Source organism: Pagrus pagrus (assembly GCF_965226575.1).
Source record: "Pagrus pagrus genome assembly, chromosome: 9".
Lineage (NCBI taxonomy): Eukaryota > Metazoa > Chordata > Actinopteri > Spariformes > Sparidae > Pagrus > Pagrus pagrus.
In genome coordinates, this window is record NC_140193.1 from 27,251,673 (window position 1) to 27,273,499 (window position 21,827).

General features: G+C 42.4%; 1 protein-coding gene across 2 annotated transcripts; it reads right to left on the reverse strand.

Moving 5' to 3' along the window:
* Positions 1 to 3,719: 3,719 nt before the first annotated feature.
* wdr3 (WD repeat domain 3) lies at positions 3,720 to 21,788 on the reverse strand. 2 transcript variants are annotated; one of them, XM_084362469.1, is made up of 27 exons: positions 21,730 to 21,788; positions 20,321 to 20,522; positions 20,006 to 20,215; positions 19,634 to 19,752; positions 18,200 to 18,278; positions 17,360 to 17,455; positions 16,044 to 16,145; positions 14,649 to 14,750; positions 11,981 to 12,081; positions 11,517 to 11,621; positions 11,096 to 11,326; positions 10,907 to 11,000; positions 10,540 to 10,641; positions 10,320 to 10,402; positions 9,837 to 9,975; positions 9,627 to 9,683; positions 8,135 to 8,235; positions 7,616 to 7,727; positions 7,178 to 7,312; positions 7,039 to 7,089; positions 6,707 to 6,772; positions 6,384 to 6,476; positions 6,067 to 6,117; positions 5,886 to 5,929; positions 5,613 to 5,741; positions 4,166 to 4,259; positions 3,720 to 4,050 (listed from the first exon to the last, which is right to left on the reverse strand). In XM_084362469.1, the coding sequence occupies exons 2-27, from the start codon at positions 20,492 to 20,494 to the stop codon at positions 3,895 to 3,897; spliced, it is 2,826 nt and encodes a 941-aa protein (XP_084218595.1). In that variant the 5' UTR covers positions 20,495 to 20,522; positions 21,730 to 21,788; the 3' UTR covers positions 3,720 to 3,894. The 2 variants fall into 2 exon arrangements, with proteins under 2 accessions (XP_084218595.1, XP_084218596.1); XM_084362470.1 differs by lacking the exon at positions 21,730 to 21,788 and adding an exon at positions 21,212 to 21,716.
* Positions 21,789 to 21,827: the final 39 nt, after the last annotated feature.

The following is a 21,827-nucleotide window of genomic DNA, read 5'->3' on the forward strand; positions in this document are numbered from 1 at the left end:
ATATATCCCTATAACTATGATGACGCAGTCACCATATTGTAACATTGTGATTTTTTTATTACATTAATTTGCATTTGTTTAAAAGTTGTTATTATCAAAAGCTTAAAAATAAATATTAAGTATCCTGCTGCCTGAACCATTTACTGCTTTTACAATCTGGCTGGGCTGAATTTATAGTTGAATAGCCCTGCCCTTAATGTAGTTATCATTTTAAAAGTCACACAATAAGATGCCTTTTTTTGGTGGACATGTTCCACATTGGCCATATTTATGGATAAAATGATATTTATTGATATAGAATGGACACATATCCACACACCTATGGCTTCCTCTATCACTCAGCTTCAGTCAGCCTGCGTCAGAGTTGTTGTGCAGAGTGCTGCTGTAACAGGAGGCCTGTCACTGCCAACAACATCTATCTCAAGTATGGGTCATACACATTTATAGCTCGTATCACATTCACTGGCTATAGCCACCACCAAATCAAGTCAGCAGCCGCGAGTCCATCGTATATAATGTCATGCAGACCATATGATGACAGACTGTAGTAGTGGAGACCACATAAAGCAACACTATCTCCTGTCCATCAAGATGTAATGTAAATGCCGGCTGTGAAATAAACATCATACTGTGTGGTAGAGGCACAGCACATTCTAGGAACTAACACTCACTGCCTGGTCACTCCTACTTACTGAACCGGATTAAACTATTTAAGAACTACTATTATTTTTACTGTTATCATGAGCAGTAAGCGCTGGCTAAACAATAAGTAAAGAGCACCATCTATAAAACCCCAAACTTTAGTGTCAGTCACAGAAAATCAAAGTAAAAGACAGACTGCCTTGTAGGAGCGCTCACTCATGGCCCAAAGCCCATCAGCACTAGAAGTGCCTGTGATGCCATCAGTGGGTATCAGTGCAGAGAGGACTATCCTGCCAGAGTATCTCTGACTTGTGGCCAGCAGCCAGTGCTGGACTCTCTACCATCATGGGCTGAGCGCTGCAGCAGGTGGTGTGTGAGCACCGAACATGGAGTCCAGACACCAGAGGGTACAGTCTGGAACCAGTTTTAGAAAAGGCAAGACTGCCATCCAGTGACTCAAAAGCAGACTGTTCAGTGTCCTGATGGTTTTTCCTACTCTTGGTAATTTCACTATGAAGCAGCGCTGGAATGTGACTAAGTACATTTGCTCAAATACTATACTTAAGTACATTTTTAAGTTCATTTATTTCATCAGCAATTAGATAAAACAAACACTGATTCCAATAATCAGTAAAATGCTTAATATCACAGCTGATAGTCAGGCAGGCAGTCAACCTGTTACACAGTGTATGAATACATGTAAATATATGTTTGATTTACTTTTAAATTTACTTTCAATAATTAAGTACATTTATTCCCTAAAAAAAAATCTGATACTTTACTCAAGTACTGTTGGTATTTTATCACAATATCTTTACTTTTACTCAAGTATGACTCTCTACTTTAAACAACACTGTCATTAAGAGCAAACACAATTAACACCAGTTGCCTTTTGACACGCGAGTGTGTGACTGCACTGCATCATATCTGAAAAACAGTGTCCTCGCAAAATATGCTGAATATGTTGAATTTAAATATATTGAAAATCTTCTTAGATTTTGAGTCATAAATTAAGACTTTTCAAATAACCTACAAGCGCAAAAAGGTAACAACCAGCCCACACATAAACAACCAAACCCAACACATTCTTGACGTGTCCATGACGGGTTCGATGTGATTGCAGCCTAAAACCTACCAAACACTTACTGGTCAGGAAAGGGTTGGTGTAAGCACACTGGGCGGGTCGTTGGATGATCATATGGTCCTGGTTTACATGTGTTAACAACTGAAACAAAGCTGAAGTTTATTTAAAAAAATTACTTGAAGCTAAAATCCAACTTCAAGATGCTGAATAGGAACCTTTAAAGGGTAACTCCACCTTTCCACATTAAAGTGTGTTTACAGGTCTCGGGGAGAACTACTGCATATGTGAAAAAGTAGTATAAAGCTTTTTGTGGCTCCAGAGGAAGCTGCATGTAATCTGATGTCGCTCAGTGGCTAAGTTGCATTGTGGGTAATGTAGACACCAGGTTTAGAAAAGCAGACCACATTTCACTCCTGTAACACTGTTGGAGTTATTATGGACAGTTTAAAATCAGAATCAGAGATATCACCTTTTTTTATTCCACACATTCTTCTTCCTTTTCAAAACCTGGCGCATACATTACCCACAATGCAACTTAGCAACTGCAGTGTTGTCATTGAGTGACAACACTACAGTTGCTTGCAGCTTCATCACAAGGACCTGTAAAAACACTTTAATGTGTTAAATTGGTAGATACCCTTTAAGTTATTTGAGGTCAGACCGACTTTGTGGCCGACGGTTGAGAGCACGAAACTGAAAATGATAACAATTTCTGCAATAACTCGCTTGCTCTGTACACTGGTGTCTTGAGGCTGGAAGGAAATACAGCTCAGATGAAAAATAAATTCAGGACTGATTGCAGAAAGGGCAGAAATGTTGTCAACATTTCACTTACACTGCTCATGTTCTGTTACCGAGCACAACACCCACAAATTATTGCTGTGGGATTTCATGTTCAGATTTTGAGCCATTTGAAAATGCTGAACTGTATCTTGTACAGCAACGTCACTTCAATAAAATGTCACACGATTATTTACACGTTTGGCACAAATTAAGGTGAAACACCTTCTCTTCAGCGTTGCATTTTCCCTCTTTTAAACACAGTACGTGATTATTAATCTAAACTGCTGTTATGGGTGCTAATACGCTGTAAGTGCTGTTCGAGTGTGAGAGTGCGGTCTGGGATTTTCCTGAAGAATTTTTAATTTTGGTAGGTGTGACATTTACAGCCTAGAGACCAAATCCAGCCCCATAAAGAGCTGCTGGCCCCTTTTTTTAACAACCCTGTAAATACAGAGTTAATTTGTTTTTTGTCCGCCGTGAGATTAAAACACGAATAGTGAGCGCGAGGTGTTTTAAAGGGTTCATTTCATTATTCCACAGCGCCCCACGGTCAGGAAATAAACACACTCGTGGAAAATGAAGTGTCTGATGTGGGTGTGAAACTTTCGTAAAGGTCACAGGATAAGTGGGCCGGGCACTCCAAAACGTTCACTGTTCACTTTTGAGTGAAACGCCGAGCTGAAAACTGAGATTTTCTCCCCCGCTATGAAATATGTTTACCACATCTAGCAAGCCTTGGGACTATAAATTCAGGCAAAGTTAACAGGGCTGTAAAGTCAAGCTACATCTCCCTGACTTCAGTGGTGGATGGCTGTGGCGAGGCCAACGGGGATCAGGGTCGTTTTTTCCCAGCGTCTAGCTCGGGACTTGCTCTGTGGGACACCCAGGTGGTCTGGAGCTCAGGTACTCTGACAGGTTTCATGTCCAAACCATCTTTAGTCGGTTGAGTCCAGACCTGAATCGCTCCCTTCGGGCCTGTAGGACAGAGAGCAGCTTAAATCATAGCTGTCCTCTGCGTGTGGTGATCACGGAGGGAGCACTGGTACTGATTTAAACATGAAATGTATTCAGAGTTTACCCGTATATGAATGTATTTTATAGAGAGCTGAAGCAGCAGAGGGAGCTGCTGTGTATACACACTACATTTCTCTCTGCAGCGGAGGATTTATTTGTTTTAAAAGCCCCCCATAAAACCTGAAGTACTGTGAGAAAAAGTCAGACGCAGTTTATTTGGGAAATGAAGCGTGTCACTGAATAACACTGTGTTACATCCGACCAGAAATTCATAACGTACAAAAACCAACAGCGTAAAGCCTCCGGAGACAGCTGGGAGGAGATGGGGAGAGGATGTTTATACATAAACAGTCCAAAATGTCCGTAAGGATTCAAGCGATGGTCAGGATGGCCCGCTCCCTCTTCCTCCTCCTCTTCTTCTTCTCCTTCAGTTGGCCTGTAGCTTCAGCGAAGAACATCACGTCCTCTTTGCTCTCGATCTCCCGCTGGAGGAACTGCAGCGCGCTGCTGTTGAAGCCCATCACGTCCTGAGATACACAGAGAGCAGAAGTGACGAGGAAATAAATGAAGAGGGATGATCATGTTGGTCAGGATGACAAAAAACTTTCCTGTGACTGAATCTCTTTTCCAGGTGTTACTTACTCTGATTTCGCGCACTTTTGAGAGAGTATTGGTCCGTAGCTCATCTATGACAGACAGCAGCATGTGGTTACTGGAGATCTGACCAAAGTGGATCCTTGAAAGAAAAGACAACAATGTCAGCTCAGCCCAATACTGCATACTGCAAACACCTGCAGCTTGTGCAGATCTACATTTGCAGTTAGATTTGCTCTTCCAGCTCTGGAAAGGCAACAGACAAATATGAGATTCAAGTTCCCGGTCCCCTGGGCGGTATGCTGCCCACTGCTCCATCAGGACGGGACAAAAGCAGAGCACCTGTTTCACCATGATGTACATTGTATGATATGTGGCATACTGTAAATAAAGATTCTTCTTATTCTAAACTTTTACTATCTAAATAGTAATACTAATATTGTTCTAACTAGTAACTAACTAGTATCCTAATTACCCTGAATACTAGTTGCAAGAACTTCTTGTTCTTCTTATAATTATTTAAAGGAAAAGAGGCCTTTTAATACTTCATTCACACGGATTCAGGCAGACAGTAGATGGTAAACCAGGTATCATTTGAGTGGAAGAGAGCAGGACAGTAAAGGTAGATGAGAATACTGGCAATGACAGCAGCAGCCGGCATTGCTGTCCAAAGATAAAGGACAAGTTTACCCTAAAATTAAAGTTCTGTCATTATCTGCTGACCCCCATGCTAATGGAAAGTCGTCAAAAGTAACAAAACCAAAAAACAAAATGGCGCCCTACAGCTCGCTAACCCTAACTCATGGGGATAAAATTATTTAATTGTGTGGCTCCTAGACTTTCCAAATGTTATTGGACCGAGTGGCTCAAATTATGACAGTGAAACGAGTCAGTTCGGGGGTCGCTCCTCCTGGGGGCTTGGGTATAATCCAAGTCTACCAAAGCCCCCAGATCCCAAATTGATCTGAAAAGATGTTATTTACACCCTTGATGTGCAGTCGAGCTTGTTCACCCATTTCAAATTGGGTGTGCCCTAGTGCTTTTAGCTTAGCAGCTACAGTGAAGATTTCAGCTTAAAAAGGGTGAAAAATAAAGTCTTTTCAAATCAATCTGGGAGCTGAATGGAGCCATTTTATGTTGTTTTTTGCAACGCACCAAATCTGATCTGGACAAGGAGAAGTTAATTATTTTGGTTTCTTTGGTTCTTCTTCCAATGTTCTTATTGGAAATAAATGAATGACCTTATGTTTTGAACGGAAATTCAATATTAATTTAAGTTTGCAATAGATTAACAGGAATGGGGATTTTATGTTCCTCAGTTCTTTAGTTTTTGGCTATGAAATATTAAAAAAAAAAAGATAATTGTGATATTTTTTGATGTGGTTAACACATGCACAGTTAGCTGATGGTGCAGTTGTGTATAAAAAAAGTGTATAAACATAGCTCATCCAGTTTCTGCTCTTTGTTTTCACACACACATGTAGAGAGCACCTACTTGAGAAGGAAGAAGAGGCAGCGGCAGACCAGCTCCACCTCCAGGCCCTCGTTGATGTAGCTGTTGAACAGCCGCAACAGCTCAGGGATGTAAGGGAACGGTAAGACCAGCAGAGAAACCTCCAGCTCGCTGGTGATCACAACAAAAAGGAGAAGGGAAGGCCACAGACTGTTTATATGCACAGAGCACTGCAGATGATGATTATATTTATGGGTAAGGTCAGAGTAAAACATCATGTGGGTTCCGTGTTGTCACCCTGAGCTCACATCTCACCTCGATCTGACCTTCTTTATGACATCTAAAACGTGGCGGGACGGCTGAGAGAAGGGCAGAGACAGACTCGGTTACCTACAGCTGCAAGCAAGCTAATAACAATATGTAGGTCTATTATGGATATCAACGTTCAGTGACTGAAGGCCATGTTGTTGTCAGTCTTCATCATTGTTCTACTCACTGAAACGTTTCCATAAGCCACAAGGATAGGATTGGGTTTTGGTGGAGGAAGCTGCAAAACAACATCAGCTGTTTGTCACATTTATGAGATAAATCAGAATCCAGATCATAAAAATCACAAACAACATAAAGAACCTGAGAGCGTTTTACATCTCACACCCAAAAACAACAGTAATTAATCTGAAGGTTATGTTTTTTTTTATGTTCTGAGCAGTCGGCCCCGCTCAGCATTTTTAAAAGAGGATGTTTGAAGATGTTTATGCTCCACACCAAATTCGAGATTGGTCAACAAGTGTCACTACTGGATCATGTCTCTACCTCTTTGCCTGCAAGCTCACAAGCATATTTATGCTCCTCCATCTTCCTGGTTTCCTCTTTGTAAAGTTCCAGAGCCTCCATGATTCGCTCTGCCTGCAAAGAAATCACACGACAGCGAGAACATCAACAAAGACAATTACAACTTGCTCATTCAGATGCACTTCAATCTCAGTGACATCAACTACAGCATAAGACTCCAGCTACAACCTTAAAATATCGAAACAGTCGCATCCAGTTGGTGTTCCAAGAGAGATCCAATAATAAAAATAAATCTAATAAGAATGAGAAAGACATTCATGCTACAAGAGGTGAAGTCAACTCACAGCTTTGACTGTCTCTACGGTCTTCTTGGCGGCTGGTGCTGCCTCTCCTTCAGTCTCTCCAGGTACCTGTGGAAACAAGAGTTAATGCATCACTTACATCCATCTAATACATCAGCAGGATCGATTTGCTTTAACAGGAAGCCCAGCTGGAGATTTAGTGGAGATATCATTTGTAAATTCCTTCAATTCAGTTCAAACTGTGATTTAAATGACCCTTAAAAAACAGCAATGAGATTCCTGAGCATCAAACATCACGTCTTTTTGTTTTCAAGTGTCTGGTGAAAAGTAGAGAGATGTTGATGATGACAGGAAGTTGAAAAGCGAGCACTCACCACAGGTGCGTCTCCTTTGGCCAGGCTCTCCTCAAACTCTGCTTCCCGCTCCTGTCAAGATGAAAACAGGCTCATTTAATAAATACAAAGAAACTGTGTGTTGTGAAATCGTCTGTGTTTACCCTGTGCGCCACCTCACCATCTCCCGTTCCTCCTCCAGGATGATGGGCTCCCTGGTCCTCTCCCACAGGCGCAGAGATTTGTCGTGAGATGACGACACAATGTGGTCACCGTTTGGGCTGATGGTCAGACACCAGACCTCCCGATGATGGCCCTGTGAGGCAGAGAGAAGAGCCAAATGTCAGCATGGAAGGGTTTAGTCATCCTAGTGATGAAGAACAACACATTTCTGTTGTGTAAATGGCATTACATCCTTACTATTAACCGTCTTTCAAATGCAAATAATCATTCAGCACCACCTACTAACAACTGCACTACAAGTGATCACCCACAAATCAGCAACTGCACCATGTCTGGTTTCTGTTTGACAAATCTGGTTTACAGCTGATAGATGAGGTGTGGTCCTCGGGCTAAGCCGCTCGACCCCAAATATTGAGAGTACGGAGAAACGTGTCACCTCCAGCGTCTGGATGTGCTCAAACTTATCAGCGTCCCACTGTTTAATCTTCTTGTCCTTCCCTGCTGTGAAGAACAGATGAGTCTTCGGGACGAACTGGAGGAACATGACGCTGTAGAGAGCAAACAGAGAGAGGGTAGAAAGAGAAAGTCAGCCGAGAGAAAAGATCAAATACAGAATAAATTGAAAGCTCGAAAGAAAGAACTGTTCTGCTTGTACTGTTGTTCTGCTTTTTCGAAAAGAAAAAGCAGAACAAGAAAAAACACCAAGGACAAAGTGAGATGATCCATGAGAAAACAGATGAGCGGAGAGATGAAAGAGCAGCTGGTGTGAAGTCACCGGGCAGTGTGAGTTAACAGGACATGGATCAGAGTCCCTGAACACAACACATGAAGTCAGAGCTGGAACTGGAATTCGACGGCCTCGAAGTGATTTCACCACCACATATTAGATATACAGTGTTTTTGTTCCAGTTAACACACGAACTGTTTGGTTTGGGTCTGTGTCGCTGGGTGTTACCTGTCGTCATGAGCAAACATGGAGCGGTGACAGTCGCCGAAATCCAAACCCCAGATCTTCACGTTCCTGTCAGCGGAGCCAGTGGCGATGAGCGTGCTGTCCTGGTTCACACAAACACAAGATCAGAGACTGTGAGGCAGGACTGTGGGTCAACGTGACCTTATTTCAGACAAAGTCGGTTAGGCTTGGCTAGTATCGAGGTATTGTGGTGTATCTGGGTATTTAGAGATATCAACACTCCATTTTGAATTAATCTGATACAGATCTGCAGTGTTGAGGTAATGTAGTGCACAGCACATGCCACCAGAGTTCAGTCTTTAATGGTGGAACCAAGGAACTTAAAAAAAGAAGGAGGGGTCATTGCGTCACTGAATCTCGCTGTGGGGTCAGACTGTGGTGTCAGCTGTATTGAAGTCAATGGGAAACACACTAAAAACCAACATATCTACATATGACTTCTGATGAAGAAATGCCTCCAGAAAATGAAAGAACGCACTTCAGAGAGGAGGTTAACACCTGTTTTTTTTTTTCCAACAGCTTGTTCCTTTCCTGAGATTTGTGTAGGAAAGGCTGCTGTTCACGGTGTAACTGCAGTCTCATCAGTGGAAATCAGTCAGACCTGCCTCGTTTGATCACAATATTATCAGCCCTGTTAACCATAGTGGTTAACCAACTCTCTGAAGTGCGATCTTTCATTTCCTGAAGGCATTTCGATGTAGATATGTTGGGTTTTAGTGTGTTTCTCTGTCATCTCCCACTGACTTCAACACAGCTGTCACCACAGTCTGTCACCAGAGCAAGATTCAGTGACATAATGACCCTTCCTTCTTTTTCAGGGTCCTTGGGTGGAACAGGTAGCTAAGCTGAGAAAGATGGCCACTACGAGCAGCGGAGATAACACTGCAGGACTAGTTAAAAAAAGTGCCTCTGTCCCTGTGCAGCAGGACAGAAGCTGCGTTCATGTGTACTGTCATCAGGTCCTCCACAAGAACCTATAGATGAAGGGTGCTTATTTCCCCCCAAGTCTTGTCTAAGTAGGCTAGGTGCATATCAGAAACACATTATTTTACACTAGATAATGTCACACATGCCAGCTCAGCTTTTATTTACAGAAATACTGTCATATTACTATATACCCCAGTGAAATAATGAATAAATAATAAAGGAAACAGATACCACCGGAGCCTGAAGTCCATTAAACAAACTGCACTGACCAAGCGGAGATCAACAACATCAAAAAGCATCTTATTCAACACCAAGATGCATTTAACATTCAAAACACCTTCAGTCCAGCTGGGATGTGACCGTCATGCACTGAACCTGACCCAGCTGCTGATAAAACACCACAATACGTTCTGTTTACAGTAAGGTTCTAATGAAAGAGACATTTTCTGAGTTGTTAACTGTATTCATCATTCTGCAAAATAAACCATATCAACACCTTATTATGGAGGCCTAAAAGCAGCTGACTTTGCAGCTTGAGAGTACTCACATGTGAGATGTCCAGACAGAGTACAGGCAGCTTGTGTCCGTACAGAGACAAGAAGAACTGGAGCAGAGAGAGAAGGAGGAAGGTTATGATGTCAACAGAATCTATGAATCTATAAATGAAGCAATGGCTTATGTAAAGCTACTGTAATTGTATTGAATAAAGGCAGTTCTACTTTTTGTGTAATGTTATGTACAATATGTATTCATGTACCTTTAGTGTGTCTGTGTAGAAGACCTTGACTGTGCAGTCTAACAGAGACACAGCCACCAGTCTGTGGTCAGGAGAGAACTTCACACACAAAACATCTTCCTGCAACTGCAGAGTGCGTGTGTGCTTCACCGTCAGCCTCCTGTATCACACACACACACACACACACACACACACACACACACACAGACACACATAATGATTTAGATCATTTTTTCATCACAATTCTTCATTTTCACTGAAAAAACTATTAAAATCCAAAGGATGTGCTATTTGTTAGAGTCTGTACCAAACCAATGTTTTCTTACACATGGAGAACAACACTTGATGCCAGGGCATCTCTGCAGCACCACAGTACTTTGTGTTTTATAACTATAATGCTTATAATGCTGTTTTGTCATATACTGTTTACCTTCATCAAAAAATTGCAGCTTCTTCAAATTGAATATTGCTGATACTTGAGCAATGAACAAGGTGGTGACTTACTTCTGTCCAGTCCCTTCGTCCTTAATCAGCTCAAAGTCCCAGAACTTCACTGTCTTATCTGCACTTCCTGTCACAATCCCCCTCTACAGGAATAACACACAGGCAACAAATGAAAAAGCGAGAGAAGCCGGCTGTTTTTGAAATCTGATGATGACATGGTAAGAAAGAGTAAGAAAAGACGGGTGTGACTGCAGACAGACAGGCAGATGGTCATGTTTACCTGGTCTGGGGCGAGGCACAGAGACCACAGGGCTCCATCATGGGCGTCCACAGTCTCCAGGAGGCTTCCTGAGGCCAACTCAAAGATCTGCAGCTTCCCGCTCTGACAGAAACAACAAACGCAAAACATTAACAACATTTTTCTACTCGGGTCTAAATGTCTGTAGCCTCACCAGCAACCCTGTCCTGTCACACACAAGTTCTCCATTGAAACAATAAACTGGCTGCTACACAGCAGCACATTTATAAAAAGATGAACATTACACAGATTAATTAACCAGCTATTGAAACTTTTTGTACAAGGAAAATAATGGTTTGGCTTCAGATGCTCCTGAGTGTCTCAGTGAGTTGGTTTGTATCTAAAATACCTTTGTTCCCAGAATGATCTGTCTGTCTCCAGGCACAAAGAGGGAGCAGAGGGCGTAATCACAGGCCATGGTGCGAATCACCTGCAGAGTCGACCTGTAGCGTGTGGGGGGGGGGACATCCTGTTAGACCACCACTCAGTAACACTTCAAAGACATCTCCAAGACAAGCTGGGACAGAGACAGTTTCACCTGTTCCAAACTTTGACGGTGTCCCCAGAGGCGGAGAGGACGGCCAGGTTGTCCGAGCTGAAGGCCAGCGTGCGCACATCGGTGCGGTGGCCTCCGAGTGTGAGGCGAGCCGTCTTATTGGCTGCGGGGGTCTTGTCTGAAGTCTTCAGGCTGTAGGTCTCAATGGTGTTGTTCTGCAGCAGCAGTGCCACCTTCAGCTCACCGCCTGCACAGGACAGGCACTCCACCCATCTGAGAGAGGATGGAGGAGAGGTGTGTACGAGGTTAGGGAATAAAGATTAGATCAGTGGCTCTCATCAGTGTCTGTAAGTTTAGGCTAAATGAATGACTGTGCTTTGGAGTGCCAGGTTTTGTTTTTTTCTTTAAAACCAGCTCCCTTCTGTAACCTCGGAGCTCCTGTCATGTTTGGCTCCACACTGACCTGATCTTGGCGGAGGCCTTGATGTTCGTCAGTCTGATGATCTCGTCCTTCAGCATCCTCTCCACCACCGGCTCTGCTGCCTCCTCGCCTGCATCTTCCTGAGCTCTACAGCAGGGGGCAGACATACAACAACCTTCAGCTTACTGACCCACAAATCCCCACAAGTGAGGAACTACTACATTCACACGAGTACAGCAGTATCAGAAACTGTAGAAGTGCTTGCAAAGGTTGGGGAAGTGATTAAAATAGCAGTATGAGGAGTAGCAGTCGTAGCAGCAGGTGTGAAGTAATGTAAAAAAAAAAAACAGAACCTGCTAAACTGAGCAGATGAAGACATGGAAGTAGGAAGAAGACACAGTTGTATAAGAGGTAGCAGAAGGTTATACACTGCACGTTGTTATCAGGAGCACTATTAGCTGTAGCAGTGGTACCTAAACAGAACTAATGGTGTTTCCTGAGCTTACTTGGCTGCCTTCTTTTTGGCTTTCTTCAGCTTCTTTGTCATTTTCTTCTGCACCTCCTCTTCTGACAGCACAGTGAAGAGCTCCAGGACCGAATCATTGCCCTGATGGAGAGGGGAGAGATATGTACAGAGATATTAACTGCCTATAAAATATCATATATTTAGAGGTGTATCAGTACACTTATTCATCCCAAACCATCACGTGTTGGATGTCATGGTTCAAGTGCATGCAGTCATGGGAAGAATTTGTGTGACTGCAACACTGTGGCGAGAGCACGTCAATGTGTGAAAGTACAACCAGAAGCAGAAGAAGTAGAAGTAGAAGTAAAAGTAGAAGAAGAAGAAGTAGAAGATGAAGACAAAGAAGAAGAAGAAGAAGAAGAAGGAGAAGACTCATTTTGTTAAATGTCTGTTGTCTGACTCCTCTCCCTGTGACCCTCTTTCTCACATCCTCAGCTCACATCTCATGTGGGAGGGACTAGGACTCAAACAGAGGAGACAAGAAAAGGAATCTAGGATGTGAAAACTAAGAAAAGAGACCGCCTGCTGTGACTGACTCTACACTATGGTGAGTTCAAATGAGACACCGGAGCTAGAGGACCCTCCTGCTTCTTTCAAACCAGACGTGTGGGAAATGTTCAGACAGCGAGCGGTGCGTCGTTAGAAGACAGTGTGTCGGCGTTGTTCGACAGAGTGGAAACACGTCCAACATGCTAATTAAATGGCATCACCCAGATGTGTCAATCACCAGAGCGAGTCCAACAACTCTCCATGCTGTTTTAAAGCAGCCTCTAGATGTGAAGGCAGGCCGGAGACATACCCAAGCAATCAGCATTTACATCATGTTTACATTTGTTTTTTATCAGCCCTGCACATATGACCTATGTGAGAGTGTATGTTCACTGTTTAATGCTTAGTGCACTACTGGCTGTATAAACTATCTGAAGGGCCACTAGGGTCACAAGGTGGAAAAAATTAACTCACATGTCAGTTGAAATGAAATGAAAAGAAACCTAGCCTTGTGAATTGTTGCTGCCTTTGTCCATCATATCAAACTGAACTCAAAATGAAGGTATGTAGTGAGCCGTGACTTCTGTGTATCGTTACATCCCATCAATAGTGCACTGACTGCATATAAAACTATAAAAAAACAATGTAAAAATCTGTCTGTGATTCCAGCTTTAGGATCTGGATACATCAGGCCAACGTCATGTAACTAACAGAGACAATAACCAACAGCTGCCTCACACTGGTTCATGTAAACAGAAAACAACAAAAACTACATCTGACAGCCAGCTGAACGCGGCCAAGCACATTCATCTTGCCTCTCCTTTCATGACAGGAAAGTACGTGTCAATAAACAGTGTTTCTAATCCAAAAAACATCAAGGAAAGACAAACAAAACCAAAAAGGAGACAAACAACCTTCACGCCACTGTGGATCGTATTAAACCGTCTCTAACTGATAGGTTGTCAGGGAGCGGTTTCATGCTTGTGGAAAGAGAAAATGCCACAATTAAGTGGAAACCACAGTAAATGAGCAAAGTCACTATTACACCAGGCTGAAGAGCCACAAGACTGCCCTTAACGCTGAATCAAGAGCCCTTTTCACACAGAGACGCCACATTATCGCTGCAGCGAAGGCTCGTCTTTACACCACCTGATTTTTCACACTGAACCAAGCAGGGAAACAAAAGAGACGTGAGGGCACACATCATGACGTTGAGATCTGTGTGGTTTTTTTCAACGCGTTTCTCTGGTGTCCACCTGTTAATCTAAACATGCACCCACTGACTGTTTATAATCATATGGATGGAGTTATAATGTGTTGTGATTGAGATCCCGACCCACAATGCATCCTGGAAAGTGTCAAAGTTACGTTAAAAGATTAAATAAATACATAATGGCCATCAGTAAACAGCAGACCCTGTCTGACTCTCACTCACGGGGAGGGATGCTGTTTTCTGGGGGTTGCCAGAGACACTAACTACAACAACACAATAGTGTTTTTTGCTCTGAAGTTGCCAAAGACACTACCAGTTACCACATTACTGTTGTTTGGTCCTGTAATGTTGCTTTGTGGGTTGAAGTGTGGGACATTTCTCTTTTATTTGATGAGTGTAGGATCTGTTTAGCTGTCAGACTGTGAACACCATCAGACTGACACATTCCATTCATTTTCACACGGATGCAGGCTCGCCTCTGCTGCGGCTCTGATACTGCCTCTGGAGGCGGATCAGAGCTGCAGCAAAACTGTCCCCCCTTGCCACATCTGTAACTTTGACACAGACGGCGGAGTATCGGCGCATGATTCCCGTGTGAATGGAGCTACTGTGCTAAATCAGCCACACAGCCACTGATGAGGGCCTCCTTGATTTAAAAGTGCTGGGAAAACCCCAAAATCTAATGAGGACTAATGGTAGTCCTCACCCGGCCCTACTCCTCCTATCTCGTCCTCCTGGGATTTCAAAATGATTCTAAAAACAGTGAAAGAGAATTATCTGTGCCACTGATGTATTATCCATATCCACCATGAGGCATTTTTATAAACTAAAAATATTCAGTATATCTCAGTATGTTGATATTATTTATGTTGTGACAATCTGACACCCTCTGTGTCCCAGATATTTTTTAACCTGTCAGAGAACCAGAACACTCTTGGATACTCACATGGCAGGCGATGACTCTGGCCTTGGTGTCTGCTGTCAGGGAGACGACTCTGTCTCGGGCCTCTCTCAGGATAGAGCCGGCTTTCTGACAACTCAAAATCCGCTGAGAGAGAAAGAAAGAGAGAACGAGGACAAAGTTTACACCAAGTACACAAAGAAGAGATTTATTTGAGCATAAGATGGAGCGCTGCTGTCGGTGGAGCTGAAAAATACTTTCTGAAGCACGACAGCCTCGCCATTAAAACATAATTCATCAGTGAGAAGTGTAAATGTGAAGAGACACTTAATAAATTACATTTAAACAGACGCTGTTAAAACCTGTTCTGAAAGACTAATGGTACCGTTATCCTGCTCCTGTTGTCTGACTGTTAAGAAGCCTCTGGTCAGAGGCAATATATTAATGTATGTCATTTATACTGCCTGGCCAAGAAAAGTCACCACCTGGATTCAACAGAGCAAATAGGTAAGAGCCTTCCATCGGATAATTACTGCAGTGATTAATATGTTTCAGCTGGCAGCAAGTTATTTAACTCTAACTGATGCATTGAGCAGCTTCTCATTTCTTAAACAACCATGTCTGAAGACGTATCCTGTGGTCGTGGAGAAGATGTCCCTCTGGTTCAGAAGAGTCAAATTATCGGCCTGCATCAAGCAAAGAAAACAACTAAGAAGATGCTGAAACTACTAAAATTAAGAACTAGAAGGAAAGTGGTGAACCATCATCTTCGAGGAAGAAATGTGGTCGAAAAAAATGTCCACGCGCACAATGTGAAGAGAACTCTGGGGGCAGTGTTATGATCTGGGGTTGATTCAGTTGGTCAGGTCTAGGTTCAGCAACGTATGCCCAAATAATGAGGTCAGCTGACTACCTGAATATACTGAATGACCAGGTTTTACCATCAATGGACTTTTTCTTCCCTGATGGCACGGGGATATTCCAAGATGACAATGCCATGATTCATCGGGCTCAAAGTGTGAAAGAGTGGTTCAGGGAGCATGAGACATCATTTTCACACATGGATTGGCCACAACAGAGTCCAGACCTGAACCCCATTGAGAATCGTTGGGATGTGACTTTACACAATGACTCTCTCATCATCAATATAAGATCTTGGCAAAAAAATGAATGCAACTCCGGATGGACATAAATGTTGTGCCACGGTGAATGCGTGTCGTAATCAAGGCAAAAGGCGGTCCAACCTCAGAGTGTGTGACTTGTTTTTGGCCGGGCAGTGGATGTGCGTCAGGTTTCCATTTAGTGGCCTCAAATGACCCAGAGATGAAGTCTTTACACCTCCATTACTATACAAGGACTAAAACTGCGTATATAAAAATGAGGTCTTCATACAGTTTTTATTCTGAAGAGTATAAATATAAATGATGACTCTTGTCGTACCTCCTCAAGACTTTCATCCGCCCCTTCCTCATTGTCTTCATCATCGTCATCATCCAGCAGAGTTTTCCCCTTCTTCACTTTGGGCTCACCCTCAGCTTTCTCCTGAGCAGGAAGCAAACAGACAGTCAGACAAAGACAGAGCCTTTACAGCACATTGTGAGGGAACATCAGTTTTTCTTTGTCTGGGCTAAACGAGCAGTAGCTGCTTTAAAGGTCCAGTGTGTAGGATTTAGTGACATCTAGCAGTGAGGTTGCAAAATTGCAGACAGCTGACCACCCTCCGCTACACCCATTTGGGGCTACTGTAGAAACATGGCGGTGCAACATGGTGGAGAGAATCCACCTCTCTGTTGATATAAAACTTCAGTCTGAGGTTACAAAAACACAAATGTTCTTAGTTTAACTAATGAAAACGTAATTATTATATTACATCTCTGCCAATAGATCCTCCTAAACCCCCTCCATCCTACACACTGGACCTTTAATGTTTTATTCTCTTTTGCGACACTGAACCGATGTACAAAACACAGAGTCAAAGAAAACTATAGTTATTTACTGATAGTTGAATCTCCCAGCACAAAAGGTTTAAATGTTTTTAATGTCATAAAAGACAAAACAGGAATTATGTGTATTTCCATCGACTGGTTTGGAAAAACTAAAACATCCTACATAAAAAGGACTTTTGTCACCTGCTGCTGCACATGAATTCAAACACATCCTGGTACACCTTTTTACTGCTAGATAAAAAAAAAAGGAAAACTCACACTACAGCAGTCTGTCTGACATAACACAATGTAGTCTGATTTAACGGGTTCTTGGTTGACTCGACTGTTTATTCTGTGACATATCTCAGTTTTACTTTGTGAATATTCATGGTCCCCAAAATAATGTGACACATTTCATTTGACTTGTATTGCATATCCATTCACATGTATATATGCACATATCCCAATATCCCTCACTCTTTTTGAGTAGTGTATGTTGATTTATTTAAAAATATATATACAGTCATTATTATCTCTGGTGAGTCACTGTTGTGGTGCTAAATATGATCAAACTTATTTATCAGCTTTCCTATAATGACATTTCATTTTGTGCACCAGACTATATCATGTTCACTCAAAAATCAGCTCCTAGCAATTCAAACCTGTCTGTCTCCTTCATTCTCTTTTGATAAGGTTTACAGGTGGGACTTAGCCATGGTGGCCATCAGAGCTCAAGCTAACTTCCCAGTTCTTCTCAGTATCGGGTGGTTACAGTGAGCAGAGCAGCTGGCATGTATTGAGAACAAAGTGTCCAGCTGTGTTCTTCCTCACCTCCTGCACGTAGTTGATGTCCCACGCTCGGAGTTCACTGTCTGCTGATCCTGTTAACAGCCTGTTCTCCTGGTTCAGCAGCACCATGCCCCACACCTAACACACACACACACACACACACACACACACACACACACACACACACAGAAAAATAAACTCAGTTGATTCATCTCATTCATCCAGATAGGACAAGGTGAAAAAAATATAAACACTCCAATGGACTCTTTTTTTGTTATCAGTGTCTGATGCAGACCAAAGAAACATCTTTAACAACAGTCCGAGGGTTAGTCTACATTAAATTGCTGTCGTCCAACAAATATCTTCCCTTTTTCATAACAAACTTAAACCAGTCAATGTGCATGGAAATATATAATGCTAAAAATGTCATGTAAAATCTGCACATCTGGACCGTTGCAAGCTCTTAGCTTATTTTTTACAAGGTCCTGCTGACAACAAACAGAGAGATGTTACAGTAGAGTGTAATAGAGATTATTGTGATCCACAGTGATCTAATCATCAGCCTCTATTAGGTTAAATGAATCAATCCTGTCTCGCTGGCCTAATGTCAACAGCAGTAATAAAATCAAATTATCTTTCCAGGCAGAACTCAAGAGACTGAAACTAAATTAGCTCTGCTTTAGAAAAAAGCAGGACTGAAAAGTGAAACCTGCTCTTTGTTCTCTGACAACACCAGTTATGTTTACACATGTTTAGTAACCAATCCAGTACCAGCTGTTCATTCTCACTCAGCTAGTCTGGCTCTGGTGCTGTGTACTTTGAGTTTCTCTTCCTCCGTGAGGACGTCACTCTGTTTGTGTGAATGACTGCGGAGTCCCTCACCTCGCTGCGATGGCCCACCATGGTCTTGAAGCAGTGCTGTGTGTCCAGGTCCCACCACTTCACAAAACTGTCCTTGGAGCTGTACAGAGGCAGAGCGCACACACACAGACACACACAGATATACACACACTGTGTTAATAGCAGTGCAGATCTTGTTCTGAACAGTGTAAAGCCTATGAGGATGTAATTAATGGTGTTAAATATAATGTTTTAAAAAGGTTATTAGCTTAAAAAAACAATTCAAACATTATTTTTACTATCACATTACATTTAGGATCATATCATTTGAAACACAGTAGCACTAATGAATCCATATGCAGGTCAGAAGGTTGTCTGGCTGCATCAAAGACAGTGTGAAGTCACGTAGTGTAGCTTAAACCTGCATGCATGTTGTATTTACTGTACATACTGTTCACATTTCTGTTCAGTTTGGTTTTAACAAACATGCTTGACCTCTGTCAGCACTGAAGATGGAATCAACGTTTAGGTAGGACGTTTAACAAACTATCGGTAACGCCTGAACTTGGCTCCATTCGTGGCCCATGGCGGTGTACTCCCCACCAGTCATGCATGGACATACACTGCTTGGCCAAAAACAAGGGAAAAAAGGCTTCAATTTGCTATGGAGCATAAAGACTGGACTCTGGAGCAATGGAAAAAAGTCATGTGGTCTGATGAGTCCATATTTACCCCAAGAGAGGCGGATAAAGTGATGCACCCATCATGCCTAGTGCCTACCATACAATGTTCCAAGATGACAGTGCCACAATTCATCGGGCTCAAAAGAGTGGTTCAGGGAGCATGAGATGTCATTTTCGCACATGGATTTGCCACCACAGAGTCCAGACCTGAACCCCATTGAGAATAGTTGGGATGTGACTTTACGCAGCGGCCAGACTCTCCCATCATCAAAACAAGATCTAGGCCAAAAATTAATGCAACTCTGGATGGAAATAAATGTTGTGACATTGCATAAGCTTATCACAACAATGCCACGACAAATGTGTGCTGTAATCAAAGCTAAAGACGGTCCAACGAAATATTAGAGTGTGTGACTTGTTTTTTTGGCAGCGTATATCAGCGTTTTTCACAGACTCAGTCTCATCTGGAATTACTGACTTTGAGAGAAAATAATACCTCAAAAAATAAAAATTGCTCCTACCTAGATGTATTTATAGTTATTTCAGTTCAGGTCTTTATTTATTTAGTTACTTCTGTGTCATTTTTTAAAATTGGTTATCACTTTTTTCATGCTCCAGGCTGCTGTTATTAAAAAACAACTATCTTTCAACCTCTAGTCCTCAATGATCCTCAATGATCCTCAATAAAAAACATAGTCAGTAATTGACATTATTGAAATAATGTGTTTTTAGAATCTACATGTTATCAATGAACCGGTGAATCAGTGAAGGCAGCAGGTAAAAGGTGTCTTACCTTGTGACCAGGAGGTTCTTGTCTTTGAGGAACAAGGCCTGTGTGATGACGTCTTTGTGGCCTTTGAGCCTGTACAACCCACACTCATTGATGATGTCCCACACGATCACATCTGTGTCCTAAAGGGAGGAGGACAATGTAATAACATGTGTAACACATGCTGTAACAAATAGGCAACAATCCAGTGGACCTGAATCCAAACTGGAATTTTACTGATTTGATCAAGTCAGGACACAAAAAAAGGATTTCCTAAACCCATTTTATCTTCTACTGATTGTAACACTTAACACTCCATCCCTGTGTACAGGGATGAAACACTTTTAAAACACTGTGAAAATCACCTTAACAAAAATCATTAAAAACCTGACTTACCTTGGAGCCAGTGACAAGCCGAGCTCCGAGCCTGTCATAGCGTATGATGCTGACAGCAGACTTATGGCCATTGAAAGAGACGTTGCTCTCTCCATTCAGCAAGCTGAAGATTCTCACAGCACCATCTTCGTAGCCCACAGCGATATGGATGCCATCAGGTGAAGGGCAGAGGAAGGTCACCTCATGTTTCTGTCCCTTCAGGATCAGGACCTGGACAGAGAGATGGCGGCTGGTTAAAATCTAAACACAATCTGAGGTGGAAGACGTTTCCTGGACCCGTCCTCCATTGCTGTTATAACTACTTCACAATCTCACCTTCTCTCCCTTTCGGACATCCCAGATGAACACGTGTTCACATGCAGCCACAGCAACGTAGCGCCCCCTCTCTCCCCCTCTGAGGGTCACATATGCGATGTTGGCTTTCTGGCTGCCGATGACTCCAAACACTGCGCTGGCGACATAGCGCAGGTACTGCTTGGTCAACCCCATGACCGGCAGCCTAAAGTGATGGTGATTTCTGTTCCACAAAAACACATAAGAGACATTGATTGGTCACATATAAGTGGAATAAAAAAGAAAAACACTGTAGTGACAGTAAAAAACTTCAAGTCCAAGGTATACTGGAGCACAAGGATTCAGACCACAAAGTTGTATTAGGAAAAACACTGTAATATTCCTAAACTACTCCCATGGGAATCTATAGTGTGTCTGAGGCAATTTATAGTTACTTTATCCTACTTGGTCAGTGTTTCTTCTCCCCTTAATGTCAACAGGACATCATGTGTGTCCTTACACAGCATAGTCTGAATTAAATAACATGTTGTTCATTCTCTAAGGCCAGGCAAGTCAAGCTCCTAAACACCAAACTGGGAAAAAGATTTATATATGGGCCTTGCTTTTCTGCATTGTCAGGGGAATTATCATATTAAAAAAGGGACCTCAAGTACACAAATGAATGCACATGCTACTAAGTGTATCTGATTATTACAGAAACAAAACAATGATCTTTATTTATGATATTTTTGCGAATATATTGTAAAATTGCCGCTAATATTTCTATCCTGATGAATAATGTATGTCATCCCGTGATTTACATTATAATGTAATAAAACACCTCACAACACACAAGCATGAGGCACTAAACATTACACTGATGACTGACCTTCTTATGCTACATGACATTTTTAGTGTAATCATAATGCATACCTTAAAACGGTGTATAATGTGTCTCTGATGGTCCAGAGAGTCTGATTGTGTCGTTATATTTTCTCCCCCGGTGTTGTCACTTTAATGTTACTATACGAGTCCCGTTGGTTTACTGTCGCTATCGTCTGTTTATCCTGCTTTTACATATGCGCAGTTAACCTACAACTTTAGTTTTTGTACATTTCTAGCGAGGTATAGCACGCTGGTCCGCACAGTCAGTGGAGCGCTTGTTTTGGCTCCATATAACCGCCCGCGTGGTCGGGGTTTAGCGCTTCAGCCTACAAAATGAACTCAACACGCGCCAAGCCCCGTCCGCCTAGCAACCACTGTACAATTAATCGAGTACACCTAACCGTAGCACACCGGTTGTTCATGAACCCACGTGGTGAATTTTCTGGATAAATGTAGCTCCTCGAATCTGATATTATGTTAACTTGTGCCTGTAGATGTTTTAAATCAAGTTAACATGTCTGTCTTCAAAGTAAAGTGTGGTGTGGTTGGTTAGTTTCTCCTCTTACCTCTGAAATGCGGCTGCTAGCTAAACTTGTGTTGTGTTTCCTGTGCAGCTGTTTCAGACTCAACCAGTCGATCACACATCGATACAAATACTAAAAGA